Below are 27792 nucleotides of genomic sequence, written 5' to 3'. Positions count from 1 at the left end.
TCTCAGTGGGGAGTCTGCTTGAAGATTCTCTCCATCTGCACCTCCCCCCACTCACGCGTGCGCTTCTGCGCTCTCTCTCTCAAAGAAAGAAATAAATCTTTAAAAAAAAAAACCCTAAAGGAAGTAAATAATGCATGATAATGCTTAGCACAGTGGAAGGCTAGGCACACGGGGAAAGCTGAATTTAAAAAACTCTACAGGCACATAAAACGAAAGACACAAAAGTCTCTTATTTTTATGGAGTCTAAAACCGAAATTGATTGGAAAACGCTCTTTATCCATTCCTCACCTCAACACTGGACTCTAAATATTTAGTCCACATTATTAACACTGCTTTGACATTCTCTTTTCTAGTCCCTCCATCCTGTGACCTCTGGCATGATGTCATGATGTGATGTCATAATTCACCTCCTGCTCCGATTTGTGAGAATTTCCCGAGCTGGTTCTTAGGCTCCCTCACTTCTTGCATCTGGGAGGTTGCTGGCAGGATTCATGGTCTCATCTGTGAACTCTCAGAGGTAAGTTTGCCATACATTTTGCTCTTGGTTTTACTTCCTTGGCCTAACATGAATAATGATATTAGTGAATGGCTTCAGATACTCTTCCTCCATCTTTGTGTCTTTAAGGAATATGTTTCTGGTTTGGGTATGATCTATGACAGTACAGAAAATTAGGAGTGATTATTTAAATCTCAAAAGTTTTCCCTCTGTGGAAGTCAGGTAAGCACCTTTAATGCCCTGATTCACCCACTTGGTTTTCTTCTCTCCTGGGTGCAGGATGAGCTACATAATTTGTGGAACCCAGTGCAAAATGAAAATGGAGAGCTTCCTGTTGGAAAATTAAGAATTTCAAGATGGCTATAGGAGAGCATTAGACCAAGAGCAGTTTTCAGCTCTCTTGGGTATACACCTAGGAGTAGAATTGCTGTGTCTTACTGCAACTCTATGTTTAACCTTTTGAGGAACTGTCAAACTGTGTTCTAGAGCAGCTACACCATTTTATGTTCCCAGAAATGTATGAGTGTTCCAATTTCTCCCAGTCTCATCAATACTTGTTATTATCTGTCTTTTTATTATAGCCATCCTAGTGAGGGTGGTTTCTCCTTGTGGTTTTGATGTGCTTTTCCCTGATGGCTAATGATGTTGAGTGTCTTTTCATGTGCTTCTGGACCATTTGTATATCTTCTTTGGAGAAATGTTTATTCAGAGCCTTTGCCCATGCTACAACGAGTCTAAAACTTAAAAACATTTAAAGTTGGGATTTTTAAATCTTTTTTTTTAATTGTTGAGTTACAGGAGTTCTTTATATATCCTGAATATTAGATAAATGATTTGCAAATATTCCTATTCCGTAGGTTGTCTTTTCACTTTCTTGATAGTGCATTTGAAGCACAAAACGTTTTGAATTGTGTTGAGTTCAATTTATCTATTTCTTTTTATTTTGCTTGTGCTTTTGGTTTCTTATCTAAGAAACTGTTGCCTAATCCAAATTCATGAAGATTTACTCCCACATTTTCTTCTAAGAGTTTAACAGTTTTAGCTCTTACATTTAGGTCTTTGATCCATTTTGAGTTAATTTATACATACGATGTAGGGTAGAGGGCATGCAATTTTAATTCCCGCTCTGCCTCTCAATAATCATGTACCCTTTGGTAAGTTCCTGAACATCCCTAGGTTTCAATTTCCTCATTAATAAAGTGGAAATAACAAATAGTACCTAAAATCTCAAGGTTACGGTGAAGATAAAGAGAAAATGTACATAAAGCCCTTAGCAAAGTCCTTGAAGCATCCTAACCGTTCCATAAACGTGGTAGTTATTACTGTTATAATATGAACAATGAGTAAATGCTTTCATGGAGGAGGTACCATTAAGATGGGCAGCATCTCTGAGAAAGAAATTGGGATGCGGGAGACTTGCTTAGTCTACCTGAAGGAGCAGGTGTGGGATTGTTACTGGAGTGTCTGTTTTGAATAGACCACTGCCTTTCGTTCACCTCTTGGGACTGGCAAAAATTTTAATTCCCGGGCCCATCCCAGAACTACGGCAAGAAGCCCCCGGGGCACAAAATCTGTATATATGTCAACTCGTCCAGAAGCACACTTAATTTCCAGGCGGGGATGCGGAGGTGGTGACGCAGATCGCGCCGGCAGCGCCGCCGTTAGCCTTCAGGGGGCGGCCGAGGGTCCGGGGCGGTCATGGCGGCTGCGCAAAGTCCTCCCCTCGCCGGGCCGCCCCAGCCGGATCCGCCGGGCTCAGCTGACAGCTCCAAACACGGAAGAGGCGGTGCCGAGCGCTGGTTGAGCCGGGCGTCTGTAGGCCGGCGCGGCGGTGGTGGTGAGGAGACCAGGGCTAGGGCGGAGGGCGGAACTTTCGGGCCCGGAACGGCGGGGTGGCCGGAACGTACGGTGTGGACCGCGCTCCGGGCGCGTGAGGCCGAGAAGAGCGGCCGGGCCGGGACTGCACAGTGGGCCCGAGCCCCCGAAATCCCGGACGGGGCGTCCCCAGCCGGGGCCGGCTGACATCCCACCCACCCCCGGGCGCTCCGAAGAGGTAGGGGAAGGTCCAGGCCCTGCTGGTTGGGGACGCCTGGGACCGGCTCCTACCTCCCACGTTCGTACAGCGCCCTCCGTGTCCAAGGGCTAGGGCCGGTGGCGAGGCTGGGGCTTGCTCCCTGGTTGTAGGTGAGTCGCACAGACAACGACTCAGCACGCCTGGTGGTGCCTTGGCGGCGTGCTGATTCCGGAGCCAGGGCTGACCCCAGCTCTGCAGTTTGCACGGTGTGGCCTGGGAGAATGAGTAGGATTTTCCCAGGCCGAAGGGAAACCCGGCGGAGGAGGGCTTCCCTCCCTGGTGTAGTTGCCAAGGCTAATATTAAACTTGCTGTTCATCTCTCATCGGATGGCGCAGGGGTTTATTCTAGTTCCTGGGTTCCAGATGAAGAAACAGAGTGGTCTGAACCCAGATTTAGTTATCTACTAGCGGTGTGACCTTGGGCCCTAAAGGGACTTAAACGGTCATTTTTCTCATTTGTGTAATGGAAGCGGTAAGAGGACTCGTTTCATGGAGTTGTGGGAATCTAACAGGAGGTAATGCATTTAAAGGGCTTAGCACAACGCCTGATACACGCTTAAGAGCCCAGTGTTACTTTCTTGGTGTTATTGTGAATCCTGCTACTAGTGGGATGTGACAGAGCGGTCATTCAACCTTAAGGTTCTGGTCCCCAGTTTCACCACACTTAATCTCACACCCGTTCAGTTACACTTTTTTCCCCAGTGCCAGACACAGGGCACTACTAGATGGCGAGGACAACACACAGATGGAAAAGATCTGATATTTGCCCTTAAGGAGCTAATGCAGTCTGATGATACAAGTTCAGAAACTTCGATAGTGCCAAGGGTTGATGTGGTAATGTGGGAAAGTTAGAGTAAAAAAATGTTGTCTGGATCTTTAAAGACTTAACATGTAATTGGAACATTTTTACATAGAATAGGGACTTTGGACGTGGCTCTTGAGAGCTGAGTGGATAAAATGAAACTGTGGGTCTGCCTTGTGAGTTAAGGGACTGGACCAGGTGGCAGCTTTAGATGGTGGGGTCAGGTGGGATAGGTTATTGGGAGCTGTTTATGGGAGCCAGTGTTTGGAGTAGAGCTTCTAAGTCCTAGCTGCACTTCATCACCTGGAGAGGTTGGATAACTACTAATGCTGATTTAATTGCTGTAGAATATGGCCTGGTTATTGAGAGAACACAGTTCTCCAGGTGATTCTAATGTGCAGACAAGCTGGAGAACACTAACCTAAAACCAGAATCATTATAAATTCATCTTTCACCTTATTTATAAATGTTCAAACAGAAACGTAATTATGTTATCCCCACGCACTATGTCTGGTAAAATTGTTTAAGATTAAATAAGATAGTGTGAAAGGACGTAATACAACATAAAGAAGGTGCTCAATAAATGCAAATTGATTTCTGAATTTCATTCTTATTTGGGAGTCACATCTGAGAATCTGGTTTAAAAATTCTGCTTCATATAATATTTTTGCACATAACTTCATGGTGTTCTTAGGTTTCTCTGTAACGACCCTCTCCTTCCCCCTTACTCGTAGTTAAGAAGTCTGTCTCTCAGATTTCCAAAATTGAACTTAAAAGTGTGTATGTGTGCATGCATGTGCACGCTTTTGTTGTTTTGTTTTAAATATCTTGCTGTCATGGTTAAATTGACCTAATGTTGAATGTCCCTAGCAGGAGTAATTCATTAGTAGGTGAGAGGAAAAACTGGAGGGGGATAGGAAATGAAGAAGAGGAGAAGCTGAAAAGGAAAGAAGAAACAAAAACAAAAACCCAAGAAGATGTTTAGATGCTTGTTATGGGACTTAGTGCGCTCCTGTCACGTGTGACCTTGGTAGTCCACCTTGGCTCCTCCCAGGGCTGAAGGCAGTCAGATAAGGCTTGTCTCCTCACTGGGGACATGCAAATACCCCTTTAACCACTTGGCTCAGTTAGGCTCTCCTAGGGAAAGTAATATGCAGCTGTAGATTGGCATCAACTCTGTTAGGATGTGTTTGACTTAAATGGTAATAACAGAAATTCAGAATTTAAATTTGGAGAGTGTCTTAACACCATCTTTTGTATTTTTTTTTTTCTGCAGATGGCAGGATTTCTATGGTATATCTAGTATGAGTTCCAGATCTTGGCCTTTTATCCAACTTCAACAGTCACATCTCCACCTTCTGGAGGATAAATGGGATTTGCATAAATTCCAAATTCTGAACTGAAAACAGGCTGCATTGCTAATATCCTTTTCTTCTGGTTGTTATCAACAGGTACCAACTCACCTCAACTGGAACATGTCACTGTATTCTGTTTGGGGTAGGGATGCTGCTTAAGCAGAACCAAGATCATCATCTGGCAAAAAAATATTTTTTGAAAACAGAGTCATTTTAAATGAACTTGTTCAGGTTTTGTAGTGTTACTTTTTATAATGTCCTAATTTTTTGGTTGTGTACATTTCAATTAAATTTTTTTTTTTAGTTGAGAGGGTGCATATTCGCAAATCCAGTTATAGTCCAACATTTTAATTGATGGAATGGTAATTTTTATTGTTGCCTTAATAAAGTAATTTCCTTAGATTCTCATTACACATTTTTCCACATATACATTACCTGAAACTGTGCATCTTTCAGCTGATGCACTTGAAAAGCCTTGATTTTACATTGTAATTGTAGTGTATTTTCATTCTTAGTTTTGCCTAAAATAATGGTGAATTTTATAATTGTTGTGACAGAGTGTTGTACTTGAAAAATTTAGTGTTCCTTTGCTGGCCTCTAAGTTATCTAACCTCTCCTATAGTATCTGTCTCTGTAACATTCTTGAGAACAGAGTGTTCTCAACTGGGAGCAGTCCCTCTGCTGCACCCCTGGGGGGGCACATTTGGCTATGTTGAGGGGGAGGTATGCTGTTGGCATCTAGTAGGTTGAAGCCAGGGATGTTGGTACATCCTGTAGGGCACAGGACAGCCTCCCACCACAAAGAACTACTTGTTCCAAAGTGTCAGTAGTACTGAGGTTGAGAAAACCTGCCCTAGAGATTTCTATGCATTAAAAAAAAAAAAAAAATTATTGATTTTTAGGAAGTGTATCACATATACTTTAATCTTTCTGTGAGTAAGGCACTTTGCTTGTTTTGGGTGGCAAGTCAAAATAATTTGTGATTTGTTCTTTTTTTTTTAAGATTTATTTTAGAGAGAGAGCTTGAGCAGGAGGGGCAGAGGGTGAGGGAGGGAGAAACTCAAGCTGACTCCACGCTGACGTTGGACCTGATGCGGGGCTCAGTCCCACAATCCTGGGATCACTACCTGACCCAAAACGAAGAATCAGAAGCTTAACCAACTGTGCCACCCAGGTGCCCTAATGATTTGTCCTTTTTAAAAATTTTTTTTAAATTCATGCTTTTTCCCCCCTAAATCAGTGATACCTATAGCTGATATAGTCGGCAATTAGAAGCACCACAGCTGGGGCGACTGGAAGCTTCAGTGGGTTAAGCCTCTGCCTTCGTCTCAGGTCATGATCCCAGGGTCCTGGGATCGAGCCCCACATCAGGCTTTCTGCTCAGTAGGGAGCCTGCTTCTCCCTCTCTATCTGCCTGCCTCTCTGCCTACTTGTGATTTCCCTCTCTGTCAAATAAATAAATAAATCTTTAAAAAAAAAGAAGCACCACAACCATTATTTTTGAAAAAGCTGTTACTATTGAGGCATCTGGTTGGCTCAGTCATTAAGCGGCTGCCCTCAGCTCTTGTCATGATCCCAGGGTCCTGGGATCGAGCCCCGAATTGGGTTACCTGCTCAGCAGGGATCCTGCTTCTCCCTCTCCCATTCCCCCTGCTTGTGTTCCCTCTCTTGCTGTGTCTCTCTCTGTCAAATAAATAAATAAAATCTCAGAAAAAAATACACTGTTTAAAAAAGAAAAGCTGTTATTATTGCAAAGTTACTAGGATATTAGATATCTCTTATCATTTCTAGTTGAGCAGAAAAGTGAGAATATTGATTCTTCGCAGTTGTTTGTGAGGAACTTTACTTTTTTTTTCTTTGGTGCCAAACTCTGTGCCTTTTCTATTCTTAACTAATTGGAATAATTGTCTTCAGCTTCTCAGAAAATTAAATGTCGTCAGAAGATCGAGAAGCTCAGGAGGATGAATTGCTGGCCCTGGCGAGTATTTATGATGGAGATGAATTTAGAAAAGCAGAGTCTGTCCAAGGTGGAGAAACCAGGATCTATTTGGACTTGCCACAAAATTTCAAGATATTTGTGAGCGGTTAGTTAATAATATTCTCTTAAACAGATTTTTCTAAATAAAGGTTATTCTCAGTTTCTTAGTGTACCCTAAATTATTTGACATCTTGTGTTCACAGGCATTAGTAGTAAATGATAGTATTACAGATTGAACGCATGTTTCTCTTTTAATTGAAAATTGGACAGAGGGTAAATAGTTCTCAATTTGATTCGCCTTTTGACCACTGAATTGGGATATTATCCTACATATTTTGTGTGTTCTAATCGTCTAGCTAGCAGTTTATCAGCTATGAGTCATTGGCTGTTAAATAGGGATAATAAAAGAGAAAATGACATAATGTATGTGAAAATGCGTGGAAAGCTTTAAAATACCGTGGTGGTTGTTAATATTATTTGGTTTCCAGAATCATTTCAACTACCATAAACCTGTGATATATGCTGTTACTCTGTGACCTTTTGCTTCAGAAAAAAACAAAAAACTGCTGCTTTTGATAGAAACGTTCACAGAAGACTTTGGTGCACACTTTCTCAAAAAGTTTCTACTATAAAGGCATTGAGTAAAGAAAGTAAGTGTGATAATTTAAAATGAAACTTTGATTGTGAGAGTGTTGTGTGCTGTATCTTGCCCTCGAGCCTGAGATCATTGTATTGGCATAAATTCTCCTAGCTATGATTCATGGATAGTTGGCACGTGCTGCTCTAAGTAGGTCATGGCTCTTAATAGAAATAAACATCCTTTTCTCTAGATGGTGTCCATAATCATCTACTGTAAAACAACAACAAAAGAAAACATTGTATATTACTTGCTTTCAGTTAGTGTTAGGAATTTGTACTCAAAAGTATATGCGATAATAAGTTATGTGCCTTCATTAGAAATTTCATGGTGCTTAGTAGATTTCTCAAGGGCTTACAAGATTTTTTTTTTTTTAAGGTGGTGGCTACGATAGAAAATGCTTTGGGGGAGGGTCTTTATCCCCTCAGCTAAAGCATTAGTCTTTCTTGAGCACCGCTCAACAGTGATGGACACTCAAGTGTTGACCAACTGATTCTTTCTAATCTTTGTTTTTGGTTCAGGCAATTCAAATGAGTGTCTCCAGAATGGTGGCTTTGAATACACCATTTGCTTTCTGCCTCCACTTGTGCTGAACTTTGAACTGCCACCAGATTATCCATCCTCCTCCCCACCTTCATTCACACTTAGTGGCAAATGGCTGTCACCAACTCAGGTTAGACCCGAAACTTAATTTCTCCTATCCATTTTTAGAAACTTAAAAAACCATCTTTAATTGAAGACTACCTTGATGATCTTAATTCAGTGCATGAAGAACAAATGGCTTTGATTTTGTAATTTTTTCCCCTTGGCTTCATGAATCCTAATGTTAATGAATTGAAAATGTTGGGTATTAGAAAGGAATGGCAATGATTAGGATGACTAATCATTTTGAATTGCAGTAAGAATAATTTTTAATCAAGTATATATATATTTTTCTGTATCTTGCTATTTACGCATTTAATCTGCATTGTAATAGAGACAATAGGGTCCTCCTCCTGTTCCTTAGATGTTGGTATTACTTTACTTTTATCCAGTCCTTAAATAAAAAATTTAACTGTAATTAGGAGGACTAAAATTGAGCTGATGTACTTAGAATAAACACATTTCCTAAGTAAACATAGTAAGTGCTTTTATTTTTAGAGATCTGTGTATTAATAACAGATATTTGTTGACTGGTCTGCCATGGATATAAATGCACGCAAGTAGAAATGTGTATGATTCCTACATCTCCTTTCTCATGAACCTCGTATTGTGAAATCTTCATTTCCTCCGGCTTACATATCCTTTCCTAGTAACAACCTTGGCTCTTGATTGAGATGTAAATAGGACTGGAAGCTAATATAAAGTACTCTGGATAGATAATGGATCAATAGCAGCTACTTTTCTAGAACTCGTGATGAAGATTGATAGGCTGATGTATATTGAGACAAAAGCTGTCAGAATTACTTGACCTCAAGGAACAGCTTGTCAGTTTCTCTCTTTTGATCCATGGAGTTTTCATTCCACCCCACGGACTAGTCTAATCTTTCAGATGAGAATGGTTTTGTAAAATTGAGCTTATGATTTTAAAACAGTTTTAAAAAAGGGTAATACATGTCGAATAAAAAAAGGATATTACCTAACATCCTGATATCTGTGGCAGAGGCAATATATGCAAGACAGTGGATAATTTGCTCAAGAATATCAAGGCTATTTGACATTTAGATCACAGAGAGTTGACTGAATTCTTTAGATACCGATAATCTCATTCCTCCAGAGAGCTCATGATACTTCATATCCATGCATGTGTGCACATGCGTACACACAGGTAGGAAACAAGGACGGATTCAGTGAGTGTGTGGTTGCAGTTTCAGATTCCATCCAACTAGCATCTAGTTTTTCTTCTGGCTTTTGGGAGTGTGGGGAGAGGAGAGTTGTTCATTATTTAATGTGTTACAGCTGAAATTACATCAGGATTCTCTATCAGATAAATTCTTGTGCATATGATTGATGTTTTTTTTTTTTTTTAAGATTTTATTTATTTATTTGACAGACAGAGATCACAAGTAGGCAGAGAGGCAGGCAGAGAGAGAGAGAGAGAGAGAGAGGGAAGCAGGCTTCCTGCGGAGCAGAGAGCCCGATGCGGGGCTCGATCCCAGGACCCTGAGATCATGACCTGAGCCGAAGGCAGCAGCCCAAACCACTGAGCCACCCAGGCGCCCCATGATTGATGTTTTAATTGGCCTCATATCCCTTCTTGGTTCAATTCTTGTTTGCTGGACCCTGATTTCTTTTTTTTTTTAATTGATTTTTTTTTTTAAAGATTTTATTTATTTATTTGACAGAGAGTGAGATCACAAGTAGGCAGAGAGGCAGGCAGGGAGAGGGGGGAAGCAGGCTCCCTGCTGAGCAGAAAGCCTGATGTGGGGCTCGATCCTGGGACCCTGGAATCACGACCCGAGTTAAAGGCAGAGGCCTATCCCACTGAGCCACCCAGGCGCCCCTGCTGGGCCCTGATTTCTTGTGATTGTGAATCTCACCTGTTGATAGAGAAGTTGACACATGGTCCTGGCTTTCCCTGGATTGGTTGGTACAGAGAAGGGAAATGAATTTAGCCTCATGGTATTTTCCATTATGCTTCTCCCACTAGATATACAAAAACACAGTCTCTCTTACTCTTTTCCTCTCTCAGTTCCCCCCACCTCACATTTATGTGCATTCCAGCTGCCTCTTTTGAGAAGGGGCTGGAAAAGAAAAGAAGATGAAGGAGAATGTCTTCTTCATTGGACTTGGTGGCTCAAATAGCACTCAGAGCTCCCCTTTTAGTATTTATAACATTTTACACATTTCAGCAGGTTTCTCAGAAGTATGATTTATCTTAGAAGCATATTCATGTAAATGTGAAAAAACATTTTGCATGGTATTTAACATAATAAGTTTTCAAGTTCAGGAAGTGTTTATGTTTGTGCCTATGGAGGGTTTAGTGAATGGCATCATGTAGAACAAGGAATAGAAAATGTGGCCCTTTTTCACTTGTTATTTAAATTTACACAATTTGTCTGCATCTGGAAGGCTTATTTTTTGTGTTTGGCTAAAAAGAAAAGCTGCTTATAATTCTGAGCTCTACTTACTAATATTCTACATTTCTAATGGAAAATCCTCTTATATTTCCCTTTCAAATTGAACAAACCACCTTTAAAGAGGAAAAGTCAAAGTAGTTTAAACTTTGGTTGCTTAGCTTAGGAAGTGTGAAACCATGTTGAGGGTTTATAATCATGTCCAGGTTCCATATCAGTCTGTCTCCCTCCGTTAATCAGGATCTCGTGTAAGCCCAGATCGCTTAGTTAAAACCGGCTTATAAACCTGACTAAGGAGGCTTCTGAGGTTGGATTCTGTTAGTGATTCTTTCCCATGAGTTGACTTTTTGATGGGACTGAAAAAGTTAGAATTAATAACTTGGATGATATTTTTAAACTGCTCTCCTTCTTACCATTATGCAGGGTACCTATAGGACAAGGACCCCAGAGGAATAGAAGTAGTGCATTTTAGAGTTCCATCTCATTCTCCTACATGAGATATGTAGCAATACTAAAAAAAAAAATACAGACAAGATCCTCCATTTCAGTGGCTCATACGTAAACCTGTAGTCTTGCCATTTCTCTCGTTTTCAGCTTCTTTTAGCTTCTGACTGTGTGTTCTGCTGTGACTCACATTGTTGAATAGTGTAAGAAGTGCTCCACTAAGATCGTGTTAGGAATTGTAAGGGCTTAACTCAGAAGTTAAAAAGATTTCAAGGGAAATGAGGAGTTGACAGTATCCTCATCTTCCCACACTCACCAGCACCCTCCTGTGCTCTCTCCTAGCTCTCTGCTCTCTGCAAGCACTTAGACAACCTGTGGGAAGAACACCGTGGCAACGTGGTCCTGTTCGCTTGGATGCAGTTTCTTAAGGAAGAAACGCTAGCATACCTGAATATTGTCTCTCCTTTTGAGCTCAAGATGGGTTCTCAGAAAAAGGTGCAGAGAAGGACGGCTCAGGCCTCTCCCAGCATGGAGCTAGAGTTTGGAGGAGCTGCTGGATCAGATGCAGAGCAAGAGGAGGCTGTGGATGAGAGAGCCGTGCAGGATGTGGAATCCTTGTCGAGTCTCATCCAGGAAATCTTGGACTTTGATCAAGCTCAGCAGATAAAATGCTTTAACAGTAAATTGTTCCTGTGCAATATCTGTTTCTGTGAGAAGCTGGGGAGTGAATGCATGTACTTCTTGGAATGTAGGCATGTGTACTGCAAAGCCTGTCTAAAGGACTACTTTGAAATCCAGATCAGAGATGGCCAAGTTCAGTGCCTCAACTGCCCAGAACCCAAGTGCCCTTCCGTGGCCACTCCTGGTCAGGTAATCCTCTACTCTGCTGAGAGCTGCCTCCTGATTCTCTTTCACCAAGGGGGGACATCTTCTCAGGAACTTCCTTGATGGGGCTCCTCTGGGCAGGCTGAGGCCTTGGTGCCAGGTTCAAGTTCTTTCAATGTATCTGTCAGGAATGCCTTGATCTTCCTCAACTTACTCAGCTGTTGAAGTGAATGTAAATGCTTCCTCTGCTGGCCTGGGCTAGTTCTTGGCAATTCTTGGCAGGGATGAGTGTCAGAAAAGTAATTATAAAGCATTTTGGTGATTTACTTTATCTGCTGGGATCCCATCAACCTTGCATAATCACTAGCCTCCCTCTGTGTGAGGTTGAGATCTGAAGGGCGCATTCCTTGGCATGGTTAACTGAAGCAGGGACAACATCCTCGCTTTGACCTTTTTTTTTTAAATCAACTTTATTAACCCATAAATGTACCCATTTAAAGTGTACAGTTTACTTAGCTTTGACACATGTGTAAACCCATGTAGCCTGCATCTCAGTCAGGGTGTAGACTTGGCCACATTCAGTTTGGTTTTGAAGTAAAAGAGTTTGAGTTTGTGTGCGTCTAGTTAGCACCGGCATTTTAAGGATCGCCTCAGAATCAGAACTGGTTGGGAAATCCTCACATTTATGTATTTTCTATTTCCCTTCAGGTCAAAGAGCTAGTGGAAACAGAGTTATTTGCCCGTTATGACCGTCTTCTCCTCCAGTCCACCTTGGACCTGATGGCGGATGTGGTGTACTGCCCCCGCCCGTGCTGCCAGCTGCCTGTGATGCAGGAGCCTGGCTGCACCATGGGCATCTGCTCCAGTTGCAATTTTGCCTTTTGTACCTTGTGCAGATTGACTTACCACGGGGTCTCTCCATGTAAGGTGACTGCAGGTGAGTTGTAACTGTGTGAACGCAATACTCCTGTCCTCTGCACGCATGTACCTTTGCACGCACACACACATACCCCACCCCAAGAAAAAGCTTAAACACTTATACACACACACACACACACACACACACACACACTGCCCCAAGAAAAAGCTTAAACACTTGAATCGTGCGATTTGGAAGTGTTCGTCTAACAGATACTTTTTTGTTTCAGTTACTATCCTAGCTAGGCTCTGGAGATACGGGAGTGACCAAATACCCCCATGGAACTTAAATTTTAATGGCAGAGACAGGCAAACAACATAACAAGATTAGATGGTCATAAGAACTATGGAGGAAAAAAAAATGGGGACAGGATATGAAATGTTGTGTTGGGGAAGTGGCTAAGGATTTTACTTAGGGAAGTAAAGGGGGAAGACCTCAGTGGTAAAGTGGTTTCAATAAAGACGTGGAAGAACTAAGGAAACAAGCCATGGAGATAGCTTGGGGGAGGGGGGACATGACAAAGAAGGAATGGCAAGGTAATTTCTGTCTAGGAACCTAGGATAATGCTGCTCCTACTTGGCCAGTGCAGACCATCTTAGCTGTCACTCTTGTTTTCATGGCACGTATGTCTGATTAGTCATCAAGTTCTTTATCATTGGGTCAAGGAAAGCCTCAGAATCTTCCTTCACCCTCAGGGCTTCAGAAAGCCACCATTTATTGAGGCAGGCACAGGAGGTGAAATCTGTTCCTAACTCTGATCTAAATAAGGATTGAGAAATCAGGCCTTTGACCTCAGTTTTACTGGACTTTGATAGCTTAGTCTTCTTACACTAAGGGGGTAATGATAATAGCTATTTCATAGGGTTGTTTTAAGGTTCAGGTAAACTATCTAGTGCTTACTCGGAGCTCATATCCTTGTTACACTGATTTGTGACAAGAGAAATAAAGAAATGGAGAGACAGGGCTAGAAAGTTGCAGCGATTTCACAGTAATTTTATGTGTGAACTAATAAAAATTAAAGCTTATGTTTCTTGTCTTTTTATAATTTTTCTAATAATTCATTTGATTGTATTTTGCAGAAGTTTTGGTTTTTGACAGAGTGGTGGGGGAAAAAACTGGTCCTTTACCATGGATAGTTTGAGAACAAAGGGCTTATCTATGGAAAATGCAAAATGGTAACCATTAATGCCATTATTAGGATGGTTGCTAATTGTTCCCATTAGCAGAGTGTTATTACCTCCAACAAAGTGACCCTAAGAGAAGAACAACTAGATTCTTCCAGTTGCCTAGAGCAGAGTCTTGTAGTGGGTATGGTCAGATGGGGTGGAGAATTCACCAGGGTAAAATAGAAGTCTTTGCTTTAGACTTCTATAACCTTACCCTTGAGAAGCTGAAGTACGTCTCATGTGTTTCATAGCATTTATGGAAGAAATCAAAGAAGCTTAGGGGCTTCAGCAAGATTAAAACTTGCTTTCTATATCTATATCTGTATATATATATATATATATATATATATATGTACATATTAGATACTATATAAAGTATATGAAATACTAACAATTATTTTGAGAACGCTGGAGCAGTAATCTTTGTTCTTAAGAAATCTGGAGACACAAACATGCTTTGAATTTTTAGAGCGATAAAAATGACAGGATAAAAAGGTACATGTCCGCTCCATCTAAGTAGAGGTGATGGAACATGGAAGTGCACCGTGCAAAGATATCTTCCACAGAAGATCCACAGCGTAAAAAGGGAGTCAGACATCTAATTAAGACAAGGAGAGTAAACTAATAAAATAACTAGGACAGTGTTGAGAGAGGTCTTCAATTAATGGTGTTGAAAAATTAAGTTAACAGAATGTGAACAAAAGCCTCTGTCCCCAAGTAAAGCCCTTGAGAATGGCTGCCCGTTCCATCCAAGCTAAGCGGTGGAACAGTACCATGAGATTGAAGAATATCAGGGGAAGGGTTGACAGGAGGAACTTGGCAGTACCTGTGGGTGGCAAATTTTAGTCACTGACTTTTTTTTTTTAATTTACAGAACTGAACAGTCTTTGCTCTTGAGCCAAAGATGCTTTTGTTTATTTGGTAGGGCTTTTTATTGTCATATGATGAATGATGCTGACTTTGTGGAGAATCAGTGTCTCTTTCCATCTTTGTGTCTTTTAGCTATGTCATTTTTAAACTGTGTGCTACTAGTTGCACAAACGTGCCAATATTAATAAGTCAGAACCAACAAAAAAGATGACCTCTTATTCTGATACCTTGCCCAAGTCCAACTTCTCTAGCTGGAGCTTTCTTTTATGTTCTTTGTCATTTGTACTTGTGTCATTTTTACCTACTTACAACCTAAATATTCCTTCTGGATTCTGTAATGAGTGTTTTAATTGAGTTGTAGCCATCTCATAAGTTTTTAATAACTAAATATTATGCCATTAAGTGGCTCTTTCCCATGTGGTTATTCCTTTGGACATTTAATTTGTTTGCCTTTGTTATATGCATCTCCATGCATATAACTGTACTTTGGATTATTTCCTCTTGATTAAAGTTCCAGTAATAGCATTACTGAATAATCAAGGGTTATGACCATTTTTTAATGGTTTTTAGTCAGCTTTGCTTAGTTGTATAAAAGTTAATTTTCCATTTCACTTTCCAGAGAAATTAATGGACTTGAGAAATGAGTACCTGCAAGCAGATGAGGCCAATAAAAGATTTTTGGAACAGAGGTATGGTAAGAGGGTGATTCAGAAGGCACTGGAAGAGATGGAAAGTAAGGAATGGCTAGAAAAGAACTCAAAGAGCTGCCCATGCTGTGGGACTCCCATAGAGGTAAAGCTTTGGGCCCGACTTGGCAGACACACTTAATGAGCTTGTTACGATTGCCTTAAGAAGCCTATTAATTTTATGACTAAGAAAATCCATTTATTAAACCTATTTATTTGTACAGTGCAAATTCACTACCAAATATTGTTATTGATCTTAAATGCAGGTAGACTTACCTTTTTAAAATAGAGTGGTGGGTTATGAGGAAGGCCTAGTAGAGCTACAATTAACTCTTAATTCACTTACATGATTAAAAAAAAAATCAAGCCTGACTTCTTAGAACTGTTCATCCTGGAATTTAACACACCTGCTTAAGAAGTATATTGGGACGCCTGGGTGGCTCAGTTGGTTAAGCAGCTGCCTTCAGCTCGGGTCATGATCCCAGCGTCCTGGGATCGAGTCCCCCATCGGGCTCCTTGCTTGGCAGGGAGCCTGCTTCTCCCTCTGCCTCTAGCCTGCCACTCTGTCTGCCTGTGCTTGCGCTCTGTATCTCTCTCTCTCTCTAACAAATAAATAAAAATCTAAAAAAAAAAGAAGTATAAACTTAGGAAATGCAGACATTTTCCTATTAATCTAAGCCAAAATAGACATTTTAAATCTATTGATTCTTGACAAAATCACAATGTTTGAAAATCGGAATTTACCTATGGTTTTGATTTTCCTATTCCAGTCTATTGTATCTGAACTGGACCTGGTGGTGATTCCCCAGTTACTATATTAAGGAAACTGGCATTCTGTTTAACTACATCAGACGTGTTTCAACCCCATGTTATTTTTTTTAATTTTTATTTTTTTTTAAAGATTTTATTTATTTATTTGACAGGCAGAGATCAGAAGTAGAGAGAGGGGGGTGGGGGGAAGCAGGCTCCCCGCTGAGCAGAGAGCCCGATGCAGGGCTTGATCCCAGGACCCTGGGATCATGACCCGAGCCGAAGGCAGAGGCTTTAACCCACTGAGCCACCCAGGTGCCCCTCAACCCCGTGTTACAGTGGAGTACTTGATACTAAGTATTTACCTAGATGTGTGTAAAAAGTTTAAAGTCACACATATTAAATCCAAATATTTTAATCGTAGTTTACACGTTCAGCTTATAATATCTATGTTTGGTTTGTGTCTACTGTTTATCGGAAAAGATTTGGGGGAAATATCTAGTTGTAACTTGCTAAATATTTATAAATATGTAATAGCTAAATATGCTAAATATTTTCTGTATTTTACTTGTAAAGCAACAGAGAAAGGCATTTAATAGTTACAGTGTGTTCCTGTATAGCTCAACCCTGCATGGGGATAAAGGAGATGACTTAGAGAAAGTATGTACTCAGTCTTGTTGGCATGTGCTTTTCTCTTTTGCTTTTATAGCCTTGATACTATTCTCTTTCTGTCTTTTCCACCAGAAACTAGATGGATGTAACAAGATGACATGTACTGGCTGTATGCAGTATTTCTGCTGGATTTGCATGGGTTCTCTCTCTAGAGCAAACCCTTATAAACATTTCACCGATCCTGCTTCCCCGTGTTTTAACCGGTATGTATACACCATCCCCTGCTCTCAGCAGCAGTTTTTGGTACTTCATTTGTAGGCCACTTTGCTTAAAGAGTTCTCCTACATATTTTCTCACATATATCGTCTTACATTTTCTTGAAAGTGAATTTATGACCAAAAATATGCTGTCCGGAAATTTTCTTTTTTATCCTCCTCAAGTTTTTATAGTGAAAATTTTCAAACACACAGAAGAGGTGAAAGTTGAAAGAGTATGATTATTAGGATACTGTCTAGCAAAATGAACAAGTGATAATATTTTGCCATATTTCTTTTCTAATACATGATCCTAAGTTGGAGATAGGGTGCTTTCTCTCTAAATACTTCAACATTGTCTTCTAAGATAAGAATAATTCTTCTATACAATAATACTTACATTTAACAACGATGGCATATTATCATTTAATAAACGTGTTTTAAAACTTCATAGTTATCCCTAAAAAAATCTTTTGAAGCTGTTTTACTGAACCAGGATATAATCAAGTTCAAAACATTTTACTTGGTTCTGTCTCTTCAGTCTCTTAATATAGAAGAGTTTTGCCTGCCTTTTTTTTTTGTATGTGTTGAGGGGCATGTTGACATTTGAGAGAGTCCAGACCACTTGTCCTGTTGAGAACATCTTACTTTCTAGAGTTTTGTCTGTTGCTGTTGTCTTTTTTAGTTTCTTTGTCCTATTTCCTGTAAATTGCAAGTCAGATCTGCACTGAGTTTGAATAGATTTCGAGTAACATTTTTGGTAAGACTACTTCCTGAGGGATGATGTGTACTTCATATCAAATCACATTAGGTCCATAATGTCAGGCTGTCCTGCATTAGTATGTTGCTCAGTTCTATTGTTGGCTCCATTGTAAGTATAAGTTTTCTTTTCTGTTGTCAATAAGTAATCTCTGGGGTGATTTCTTGGCACAGTGTGAATATCCTGTTTTTCAGAGGCTCTGATTTCAGCATCCGTTGATGACCTTTGTGAAGAGGCATCTCTCTAGTATCTACAGTCATTGGTGTTACTAAATTATAAGAGAAGTTGAAGAAACAAGCTCTGTCCATGAACCATTGTAAATCTAGTGTTGAAAACTGCATACATTTTAGATAACATAGGGAAGGAAAACAAGTTGGCAGCTTTAAAACATTATACCAGTGGAGCGTTCAAGGGCAATGAAGCAGAGAGTAGAGTGATTCACATGTAATAGAATTATGGTGATTTGGAAGAGTTCCCCTTCTAGATTGCCTGACTTCCCCAATCCTGGCTTAATTCCATTTACTGTGTACATTGAGTATCAGTTTTTTGATTCCCATTTCCAATTATTGTTAATCCTTGGCCCTAGAGAGTTGGTCTGGATCTGAAAAGGGCTATTCCTGTAAGCTTCAAGACAGCTTGTTCAGAGGGAGCCGTATTTCAGCCTTCCCTGGTGTAGTAATTAAAGGAAGGAAAAGATACACAAAAATGTTTTCAGAAGAGTACAGAAAGTAATTTTGAGAGAAGGAAAGAGATGATAATGAGTTTTTCCCATGTACCTACAAATATGCCTTATTTTATGGTTCCAGGTTGTTCCATGCTGTGGATGTTAATGGAGATATTTGGGAAGATGAGATTGAAGACTAGTTAACTCCTGCTCAAGATAAGGAAGTGGAATGGTTTGCCCTAATCTTTTGTTGAGTATACAAAATAACTTTGCAGGATATTTAGGGTACCATTAATTCACTCTTCCTTTATAGAAGATGTGGAAGAACAAGGTTTCTATTTTCGTGTGGTACTACTGACTAAGGCACATTCTTATGTTTTTCAATGTAACATAAATTATAAGCCAAAGGTTCAGAAAATGAAAACTAGAGAATATTAAATACTACAGTGTGCCCGAAGCTCTGAATAGTTAAAAAGTAAATATTTATTTTCATCCCCAAGCTTTAGGTGAGGAGAGGAGTAAAGGGTTAAACCTATAGACCTTTTTATCTGAAAGCATCCCTCTGAGGCATTATGTGGGAGTCCCCTCAGTACTACGCCTTAGAACTGGGGTGGGTAGAAAGAAGCCTTATTAAAATTGTACTGAGAGCCTGATCTCATTAACTCCGTGTTACATTCCTTTAAACCTATGTTTCTGCCAAGTTCGTTTTCTTCGGAGGAAGCCCTTTACTCTGTAACTGATTGGCTGGCTCAGCATCATTTTGATCTACTGCTTCTCAGAATAGAAATTTATAGATAATTTTAAAAATATTTTTTATGCCACAAACACTGTGGGTTGCCTGGTATTTATTAGTGGTGTGCAGTCTACTGGTTTTGAGCCAAGTCTAGAATTTAATGATCCTGGCCCAGAAGAATGTCAGTCCCATTCAACTCTTCTGGACCATAGAGCCCAGATTCAAAATGACTTGTCTTTGCTACCTTTTGTTTATCCTTCTCTTCCTTCACTCTGACCCTACCTTCCATCAGTAAGGACGATTTTAATATTAACTCCAGCGTCTCATATTTTTATTTCTGCTGGTGTAAGAGAAAACCTAATATATTCCCAAGCTGAACAAGCTGTACTTTCCTTAATTACCTCCATTTTGAACTCCATACTATTGTAGTTCCAGTCCTCATTTTCTGGATTCTTTTTAAAGGTCTTCTCTAATGGCTTCCTATCCTTTTTTGTAACAACAATGTTTGGGGCGATAATTTTAATTCCTAGATCCCTGTTTCTGGGTTCTGATGGCTTTTTGAAAAATTCTTTCCTTATTTTGAAAAAATGTCTTTCCATTGGTGAATGGCGTGGTGAGAAAATAAGATTTTTTTGAAAAAGAGGACAGAGGGATCCAGCTGCAGCTGTGAACATGTTCTTTTTCCCCAAATTGTCATTGAAAACTGGGGAGTCACTTTCAACCATTTGTGTGTGTGTATATCCAGAGTCAGCAAGGACTGTTTCTGGATTGTCAATGAGGCTGCTTAATCTTAAAATAAAAGTAATTTTAAAATTGTCTTATAATTAGAGCAGAGTTCCTGCTATTCTGTCTCCAAGGCAACTGATCACATTAAAAAAAAAAACTGTATGGCATGTAACACATGTTCTTAAAGTGAGCAGAAAAAAGTCATGGAATAGCACCTCCTCTCTTAACCAGACTCGTGACTGAACTTAGGTTTTAGTGCCCATATTTTGTTTGAACCATATGGTTCATGAGCTTTCATTTTGCACATTTTATATAAGAACTAAAGTTAAAGAATAGAAATGGAAATTAAAATAGTTATACAGTATACACCTAAGAAGAGTGGCTTCATGATTGAATAGGAATTGAGGGGAGGTTTTTTTAGTAGGAGCCACTCAGAAGCTCCTCGGTTCACAGACTGGTCGTTATTTACTAGAGGTTATTTTATTTTAGGCTTTTGCACATTGTGTTGATGATATAGTGGAAGTAGGACAGAAAGCTTCACCATGAAGTTTTGAGAAAGAAATGGGAGGTTCCTCTTTCTTCATGATTTTAAAAAACATAGCAAGTGGTCAGTCTCAGACTTGTTTGTTCATCTGAATGTTTCATCCTTTTTTCCTTAGATACAAAGCCGTCAATTTTAACAAGGAGTAGGGCTTGTAAGGTCTTAATTTTGAGATATGAGTTATGGGGTAGTTTTAAGGTAGTGTAGTTTGGGGTAGAATATTTTTGTCTTTGAGTAAAATGAAAAATTGAGATAACCCCCTGAATGCCCTAAGAAATAGCTAGAAGGTTGGCAGATAAAGAAACTATATGATAGAACAAAACAAATTACACCATTTAATTTCATGAAGGCCTGTTGTGTTGTGTTTTGTGGGTTTTTTTTTTTAAAAAAAACAAGTGGGCCAAGATTTGTCCTACATTGACAACAAACCTTCATGTGTGCTTTTGGTGAGAGCGAGAGCCAAGGATCCCTGTCCAGACTGCAATTTCATCATGCTCAAGGCAGTTTGAAGAGGTCCCGTCTCTTGATTTAAATAAAAGTTTTGAGTCTAGAACAGATAGATGAAAATAAGCTACTAAATAACTTTTAAAGCCAAAAAAGAAGTTTTATGAGTTTTTATGCTTGTGATTGAACTGACTTAAGGGCCCGCTTTTGTCAGTTGAATTGCATCTTGTCCCGTTCATTTTTTTAAGTTAACATTTTTAGAAGTTTCGGATTGACAGAAAAATTGCAGAGGTAGTACATTGTTCCCATATATTCCATGTTCCTATTACTGGCATCTTCTGTTGTTATAGTACATTTGTCACAGTAATGAACAAATATTGGTACATTGTTCGTAACAGAAGTCCATACTTGATTCAGATTTGCCTAGCTTTTTCCTGTTGACCTTGAGCTGTTCCAGGTTCCATCCAGAATGCTGCATATTAGGTTTTGTCATGGTGTCTTCTTAGACTCTTCTTAGCTAGCACATTATACCACCTATTTTTATTATTAGTAAAACTTAAATACCCCTTAGATCTTGATGTACCTAGATTGGTCAGACCCTGAAAACCTTTTCTTGGAAACTAATGACCTAATCCTAGCAGGGTCAGCAAATCACTGAATTTTTTTTCTTTATGTCTTTTGGTGGCTTTAAATCAGTTATTTCTGCAGACACTTCACTTAAGTTTTTTTTATGGAGTTTTATTGCATGTACCTGTTATGGTCATTTTCCTACTCAGCTTCACGAGGAAATCATCAAACTGGATTCCAGGTTTTTGTTGTTGTTTTTTAAAAGATTGTATTTTTAAGTAATCTCTGCACCCAGCATGGAGTTCAAACTCAACAACCCTGAGATCAGGAGTTGCATGTTCCACTGACTGAGCCAGCCAGGCGCCCCTCACCTGGATGAGTTGATTAGACTTGCGGGTCATCTGGACCCACAGGTCTCTGCCCTGGCGTGAGAGGATAAGCTTGCAATCTCAGCTAAGTACTGAATCCAGTGAGTGAGCATTGAGTGGACATCTCTTGCTAAAGAAGATGGATAATGGAGTAAACACTTGGCAGCCCTTGGCTACTTGGCTAGACTGATAGCAATCTCAGTGAGGTGTTTTTTGTTGTTTGTTTGTTTGTTTAGTTTATTTATTTCAGTAATCTCTGCACCCGGTGTGGGGCTCAGACTCATGACCCCTAAGACCAAGAGCCATCCGCTCTTCCAACTGAGCCAACAAGGCACCACAGCAAGGTCATTTTTTGGTAGTAGAGGTTCTAGTTTACATTAGAAATCCCTTAATATACTTAATTTTTAATTTATTTACTTACTTGTTTAGATGAAGAAAAAAATAGAGTTAATTAGTTGGGATAATCATTACACCATTCATTCACCAACAATTTGGAAGGAATTTTTGGAGATCCCAGGGAGTATTAACTTTGTCATAAGCATGACCTGCAGGTGGCAGCAGTTCTCATGTTATAAAAACGCAGTAAGGAAGACCGGAGTACTTTATTTGATTAAAGAAACAGGTTTCTTTTGGGGATTTTAGTTTTCCTCCTTGAGTCCCATTATAGTCCGCTATACATACTGGTAGCTAGAATGGCATCTAGTGAGACCATCGAGGCAGAAATAGCAGTATTAACAAAAAAATATAAGGCCAATTAAAACTACACTTGAACCATATAGTTGGCATTGTGTTGTTACATAGAAAGTGTCAGTCCTGATAATAACACTTGTCTCCATCCACTGAAGGAAGCAAATTAAGTTCTCTCTGACGCCCCTAATTATGACGGATGTGGTACCCGCTGATACTGGTAAAAATAGCCAGATGGTCTGCTCCCTGAACTTGGGCTCAATAAAAAAAATTGGCCAGCAAACCAGGCTGAGGCTTTGTGGTCGGAGAGCTGGCTTCGAGATGTTCTCACCAATGTTAGTGATAATTATCAACTTGCAGCATTCATGGGTAATTACCCAGGTCAGCTAAAGGTTTACCACTCCCAAGAATTCGCATAATTTTTCTGAGCCAGAGGGCACTTTGGAGAGGATAGTGCATGTTGAGAACATAGTGAAATTCTGATGCCAAAGTTGTAAATACAAAGTCAGCACAGTTACTTCTTTTATTTGCTCAGCTATTTTTCCCCCTCCTTCATTGAATCAACAAACTAAACTAAATTAAACTAGTATTAATGCAATGTCAGTGCATAGGAATTTGAAAGATGATGGTGTGTCATACTCTCATTCCCGTTCCATTTCTTGCAGCCTTTAGTGTTTCCAAGTATTCATTTACTTCCTTAACAAATATTAATTGTACACCTCATGACGGGCCTTACTGTCTTTCTGGGTGCTGAGAATGTAGCAGTGAATAACATAAACATAAATCTTTCCCCTTATACAACTTAAATTCTGGTGGAAGGAGACAGACACTAAGGAGATGACAAGGATTATCACCAGTGAAGTGCTAGGGAGAGAAGTTGGGAGAGGCCATACGGAGTTAGGCAAGACAAAGTGTTGTTGGAATTTTCAAGAAGGTAGAAGACTTCCTCAAGATAGCACTTGGACAAAGGCTTGGCAGTACCATGCGGGCACCTGGAGAAGAGAGTCTAGATAGAGAGTATGGCAGGGGCCCTTGGAGTGAGAGCATGTTGGAGGGCTCTGGGCACAGCATGGGAGCCAGTAAGATCTGATGTGGATTAAGGAAGAGAGAGTAGTAAGAGGTGGGGTAGGAGAGAATAGCGAGAAGGGAGATGGTGGAGGCCGACTGCTTGACTTGAGCTTCTACCCTGAGATGGGAGCTTTTTGAGGGCTTTGAGCCAGAGGTGTGATAGGGTCTTAGGTTTTAGGAGAGTGTGTGAGCAAGGGTAGAAACAATCAGTTAAGAGACTTCTGCATTAACTCAGGTGACAAGTACACGTGGCTTGGAGCACTGTGCCAGCACTTGGAATCCTGATAAGTAGTCAGATTCTGTACTTACCTTGAAGATGAAACTTCAAGGATTCACTAAAAGATTGCGTGTAGCAAGGAGAAAGTAGGCATCAGAGTTGATTTCTAACTCCTTTTGTCTCAGTAGTTGAGACGGGAAAAGCTATAGGTAGCAGAGATTTGCTGGTAAAGATCAGGAATTTATTTGTGGATAGATGAGTTTGAGATGCCTGGTAAGGATCTCAGTGGAGATGTTGTGTAGGCAGTTGGGTATTATAGTCCGAAATTGGAGAGAGTCTCAGCCTGAAGATGGAAATGCAGGAGTCAGTGTATAGATGGTATGTGAAGTGATGAGACTGGATGAAATTACCAAGAGAGTGAGTGGTATGGGAGGAAGAGGTCCAAAGCCTGAGTCTTAGAGCCCCTTTCTCAAATGCCACGAGTTCAGGGTGATGTAAAGGGCCCAACAGAGAAGAGAGCGACTGGCCAGTAAGGTAAGAAAATTGGAGTGTGATGTCCTGGAAGCCAGGTCAAGTGGGAAGGAAGGAGTGGTCAGCTGTCAGGTCAAGTAATAAGAGCTCTAAGTGTTGACTTAGTGATGCGTGTGATCATTGGTAACTTTGACAAGTGTCAAAGTGACGAGGTGAAAACCTGGAGTATGTTTGGGAAAGAATGAGGTATCACAATAAGATAAAATGCTAACCAAACTGAAAATCAACTTTTCTTTGATCCATCAAAGAATGGAGATCACAGGGAAAACCACCACAAAAACTAAAGAAGAAAGAAAATGCAGAAAATACAGATCAGTTCACCTAAAGGAGAAGCTGCTGGAGCCAATTAGGATTGAAGGAATTACTGGGGGCTGAATGTGGACTCACTTGAGAGTTTAAAACTCCTGGGCGTTAGGCTAAGCAATCCACTTTGGTGGGTTTTACCTCTAGAAGTTTCCCCAGGCTCTCAATGTAAAGATGGCAGAAAAATCCCCTCCTGCAAAGTGGAGGGGGAGAGGAGCCATTTCAAAATAAACCCATGGCTTTGTTTCCATGGCAGAAGGCCGCATTCAAGGAAAACTGCTTTGCTAGAGTCTTCTCTGACCTTGGAGAAAGGCAGTTGGATGTCTTAAGCCCCCTCTAGCCTTTGTGTCTCACATTAAAAAAAAAAAGGCTAAGATAGTTCTGAAGGTCTTGGCCGAGGGACTCCAGCTCACTAAAAAAAGAGAAAACAGATTTAATCATAAGATAGAGAATAATTCTCCTTAATACCACACCATCAGTAGGGCTCCAGTATTATAACAATGATTACAGCTTTTGAGAACGCTGTAAGACACAGACTCTATTTCAAGGAGTTTCTGGGGAAACCCAAACACAGAAAGGGAAGACAAAAACAAGGACACCAAAGGAAATTGAAACCTCTGACATAGGAGACATTGAACACAGCCTAGCTGCTAGTTGTGTAAACATAAAACCTCACTCTCAAGGCCCATTGACCTCAGTTCCTGTTACCCAAGATATATCATGTCCAGCCACCAATAGAAGGTATACAAGGATGCTAAGACACAGGGGGGAAAAGGCTGCTGAAACAAAGCAGGCATCAGAACCAGACTCCGATATGGCAGAGGTTTTAGTTACCAGGCTGGGAATTGAAAGTAACCATGATCAACATGCTGAGGTCTCTTGATGGAAAAAGCGGACAATGTATAGGAACTGTACTGTACACAAAAGAGAAAAACTCTAACAAAAAAAATGCTAAAAAAAAACAAGAGAAACAAATGCCTTTAAGGGGCTCATCTGTCGTCTCAAAACACCTAAGGAAAGACCCAGCGAGCTTGAAAATATGTCAAGAAAAATGTTGCAAACTGAAATCTGAAGAGAAAAAAAATAGTTTTTAAAAACATATGGAATATCCAAGAACTGTGAGACCATTACAGAGGTATGACATATGCATAATGGGAATACCAGAAGAGAGTGGGGGAGAGAGAAGAGAGCCCCAGTAGAGGTAACTCCAGAAGCTTTGCAATAAATGGGATCAGAGAATAAGGCTATGATAGGAGGGGGCAAACGGGGTGAAGAGTTGTGTTTTTAGGGGCTCCTGGGTGGCTCCATCTGTTAAGCACCCAACTTGATTTAGGCTCAGGTCATGATCTCAGGGTCATGAGATTGAGCCGTGTTGGGCTCTGTGCCGGGCATGGAGCTGCCTTAAGATTCTCTCCTCCTCCATCCCCAACCCCCAGTCTTGTGCATGCTCGATCTCTCAAAAAAAAAAAAAAAAAAAAAAGTTGTTTTTAAGGCTGGCTTTGGTTGCTGCAGGTTGGCGAGCGTCTTGCTGGAACAATGCCCTCAAGGAGGCAAGAGAAGGTGGGGTCTAGTGCACAAGTGGAGGGACTAGACAAAGAACAAATCATAGGAAGAAGGCAAAGCCTGAACGCAGGGCTGGCAGGTGGGTGTGTGTGATGGTGAAGCTTCTGGAAGTTTTATTCCTGATTGCTTCCATTTTCAAGGTCATAGCTGAGAGAAAAGCTGGGAGAAGAGCAGGTGGAGGTTTGAGGCCTTACAAATTAGTCTTAGAAGAGACTGAACAAACGGGGCAGGGGGAATATAATGTGGTTGCCAGCTGGTGTTGAGGCCTCCTATAAAGCCCAAATGATTATGTTCTGTTTATTATTATTACATAACTCAGTGTTCTGTCACAGTAAAATTTGTTGGGAATGTATCCCTGCTTCACTAGCATCTCCTCACAGTAAGGACTGGGGTTCCCAGGAGTTAGGCATCAAATTACACAGTTAGATCTCCTTAGTAGGCCAGCTGACTAATCTGTTATCATACGATATGCTGTTATTTCCGCTGGTTATTGTGTATGGTCATTTCTCTTGGCATATAGTTGAATAAATTGAACAGGTGCCTTCTGGACATCAAGGTACTGAGAGGGATGGGATAGAGCAGTATTTAAGGTCTGCCCTCATGACCCTTTCATTTTGTGGGGAACAAAACTCACATCAGGTAGTAAAAGAGCAGGATGAAGGGTAGGGATTCTGGATTGCTGCTTGATATTGAAGAGTCAGGGAAGATCTCTGATAAATTATATTGAAGCAGAGACCTGAAGGAAGGAGGGGAGTAAGCCTTTGATATATATCTGGGGGGAAACTGTGGGCCAGGCCCTTGCTTGCATCTATGTCTGCTTTCTAAGCAGATTAAATAAAAGAGATGACACCCATTTATGTCAACATACTGCTGGCTTTTCCGAACTGCAAGAAAATGTTAAACACATTCACTCCTATCTTCCTGAAATATAATACCATTTATACTCCATGGTACCTTTTTCCTCTTTGGGTATCAGATTTGGGGTTTTATAGATTCAACTTGTTCCACTTAGCTGTATTTAATATTTCCTTACCGACTACACTGTCGCAACCTGTCCACGGGGAGCCCCCTTAAACTGGCTGCTTTGTCCTTTCAATACTGCCTCAAGCCTTTTTAAAAGCACCCTTATTTTTTGGCAGCAAGGTATTCTAGGCCTGCTGTAATCCCTCTCACCCACCAAAATACAACTAGCTGTTTTCCACAGAGTCCTGAGTAGTACCAGAGGCCTGGTCCAGCTGGGGAGTGTACCTCCCACTTGACTGGCCTAAGAACTGGTTGTAGCCCGATTACACTGCTGTTGGGCCACCAGGAAAACACAGGCCTGGGAAATAGATCTTTCTTAAAGTCTCGAGTTCACACAGGCATCTCCAGTGTAGCCGTTCTGACTGAATTTTTTTCATTTCATTCTAATATTTTTTTCTCGAACATACCTACTTAAAATGTAATCCCTTCTTTACCAGATTAACAAAATACGGTATTTCTGTACCACACAGTACTGTTTAGCAATAAAAAGGGAATACTCATACATGTTAAGTAGATTCGCATTATGCATCAAAAACATTATGCTTAGTGACAGAAGCCAGACCCACAAGATGCCATGCGGTAGAATTCCACCGATACGAAATATCCAGAAAAGGTAAATTGTAGAGACAAAGCAGATCTGTGGTCACTTAAGGCTTGGGTAGGAATAGGAAG

General features: G+C 40.5%; 1 protein-coding gene across 30 annotated transcripts; it reads left to right on the top strand.

Moving 5' to 3' along the window:
- The first annotated feature begins 437 nt into the window (after positions 1-437).
- On the top strand, positions 438-19906 carry RNF14 (ring finger protein 14). 30 transcript variants are annotated; one of them, XM_082725291.1, is made up of 10 exons: positions 2230-2334; positions 4650-4810; positions 6643-6812; positions 7256-7356; positions 7865-8016; positions 11186-11713; positions 12377-12605; positions 15243-15415; positions 16804-16934; positions 18492-19906. In XM_082725291.1, exons 6-10 carry the CDS (start codon positions 11258-11260, stop codon positions 18547-18549), a joined length of 1047 nt encoding a protein of 348 aa, XP_082581417.1. In that variant the 5' UTR covers positions 2230-2334; positions 4650-4810; positions 6643-6812; positions 7256-7356; positions 7865-8016; positions 11186-11257; the 3' UTR covers positions 18550-19906. The 30 variants fall into 30 exon arrangements, with proteins under 30 accessions (XP_082581424.1, XP_082581417.1, XP_082581426.1 ...); XM_082725290.1 differs by having other exon boundaries at positions 2272-2550; XM_082725289.1 differs by having other exon boundaries at positions 2272-2550; positions 7195-7356.
- Positions 19907-27792: the final 7886 nt, after the last annotated feature.

This window comes from Mustela nivalis, assembly GCF_964662115.1.
Source record: "Mustela nivalis genome assembly, chromosome: 3".
Lineage (NCBI taxonomy): Eukaryota > Metazoa > Chordata > Mammalia > Carnivora > Mustelidae > Mustela > Mustela nivalis.
Note: the sequence above shows the minus strand (reverse complement) of the source record. Positions and strands in the feature narration are given on the sequence as shown.

Bases quoted from the DNA above. Each gene is read 5' to 3' on its own strand.
- RNF14 (XM_082725298.1), top strand. From the start codon at position 6,659: ATGTCGTCAGAAGATCGAGAAGCTCAGGAGGATGAATTGCTGGCCCTG. The intron at 15,416-16,803 runs GTAAAGCTTTGG...CTTTTCCACCAG, and splicing joins GCTGTGGGACTCCCATAGAG to AAACTAGATGGATGTAACAA. The intron at 16,935-18,491 runs GTATGTATACAC...TTATGGTTCCAG, and splicing joins GCTTCCCCGTGTTTTAACCG to GTTGTTCCATGCTGTGGATG.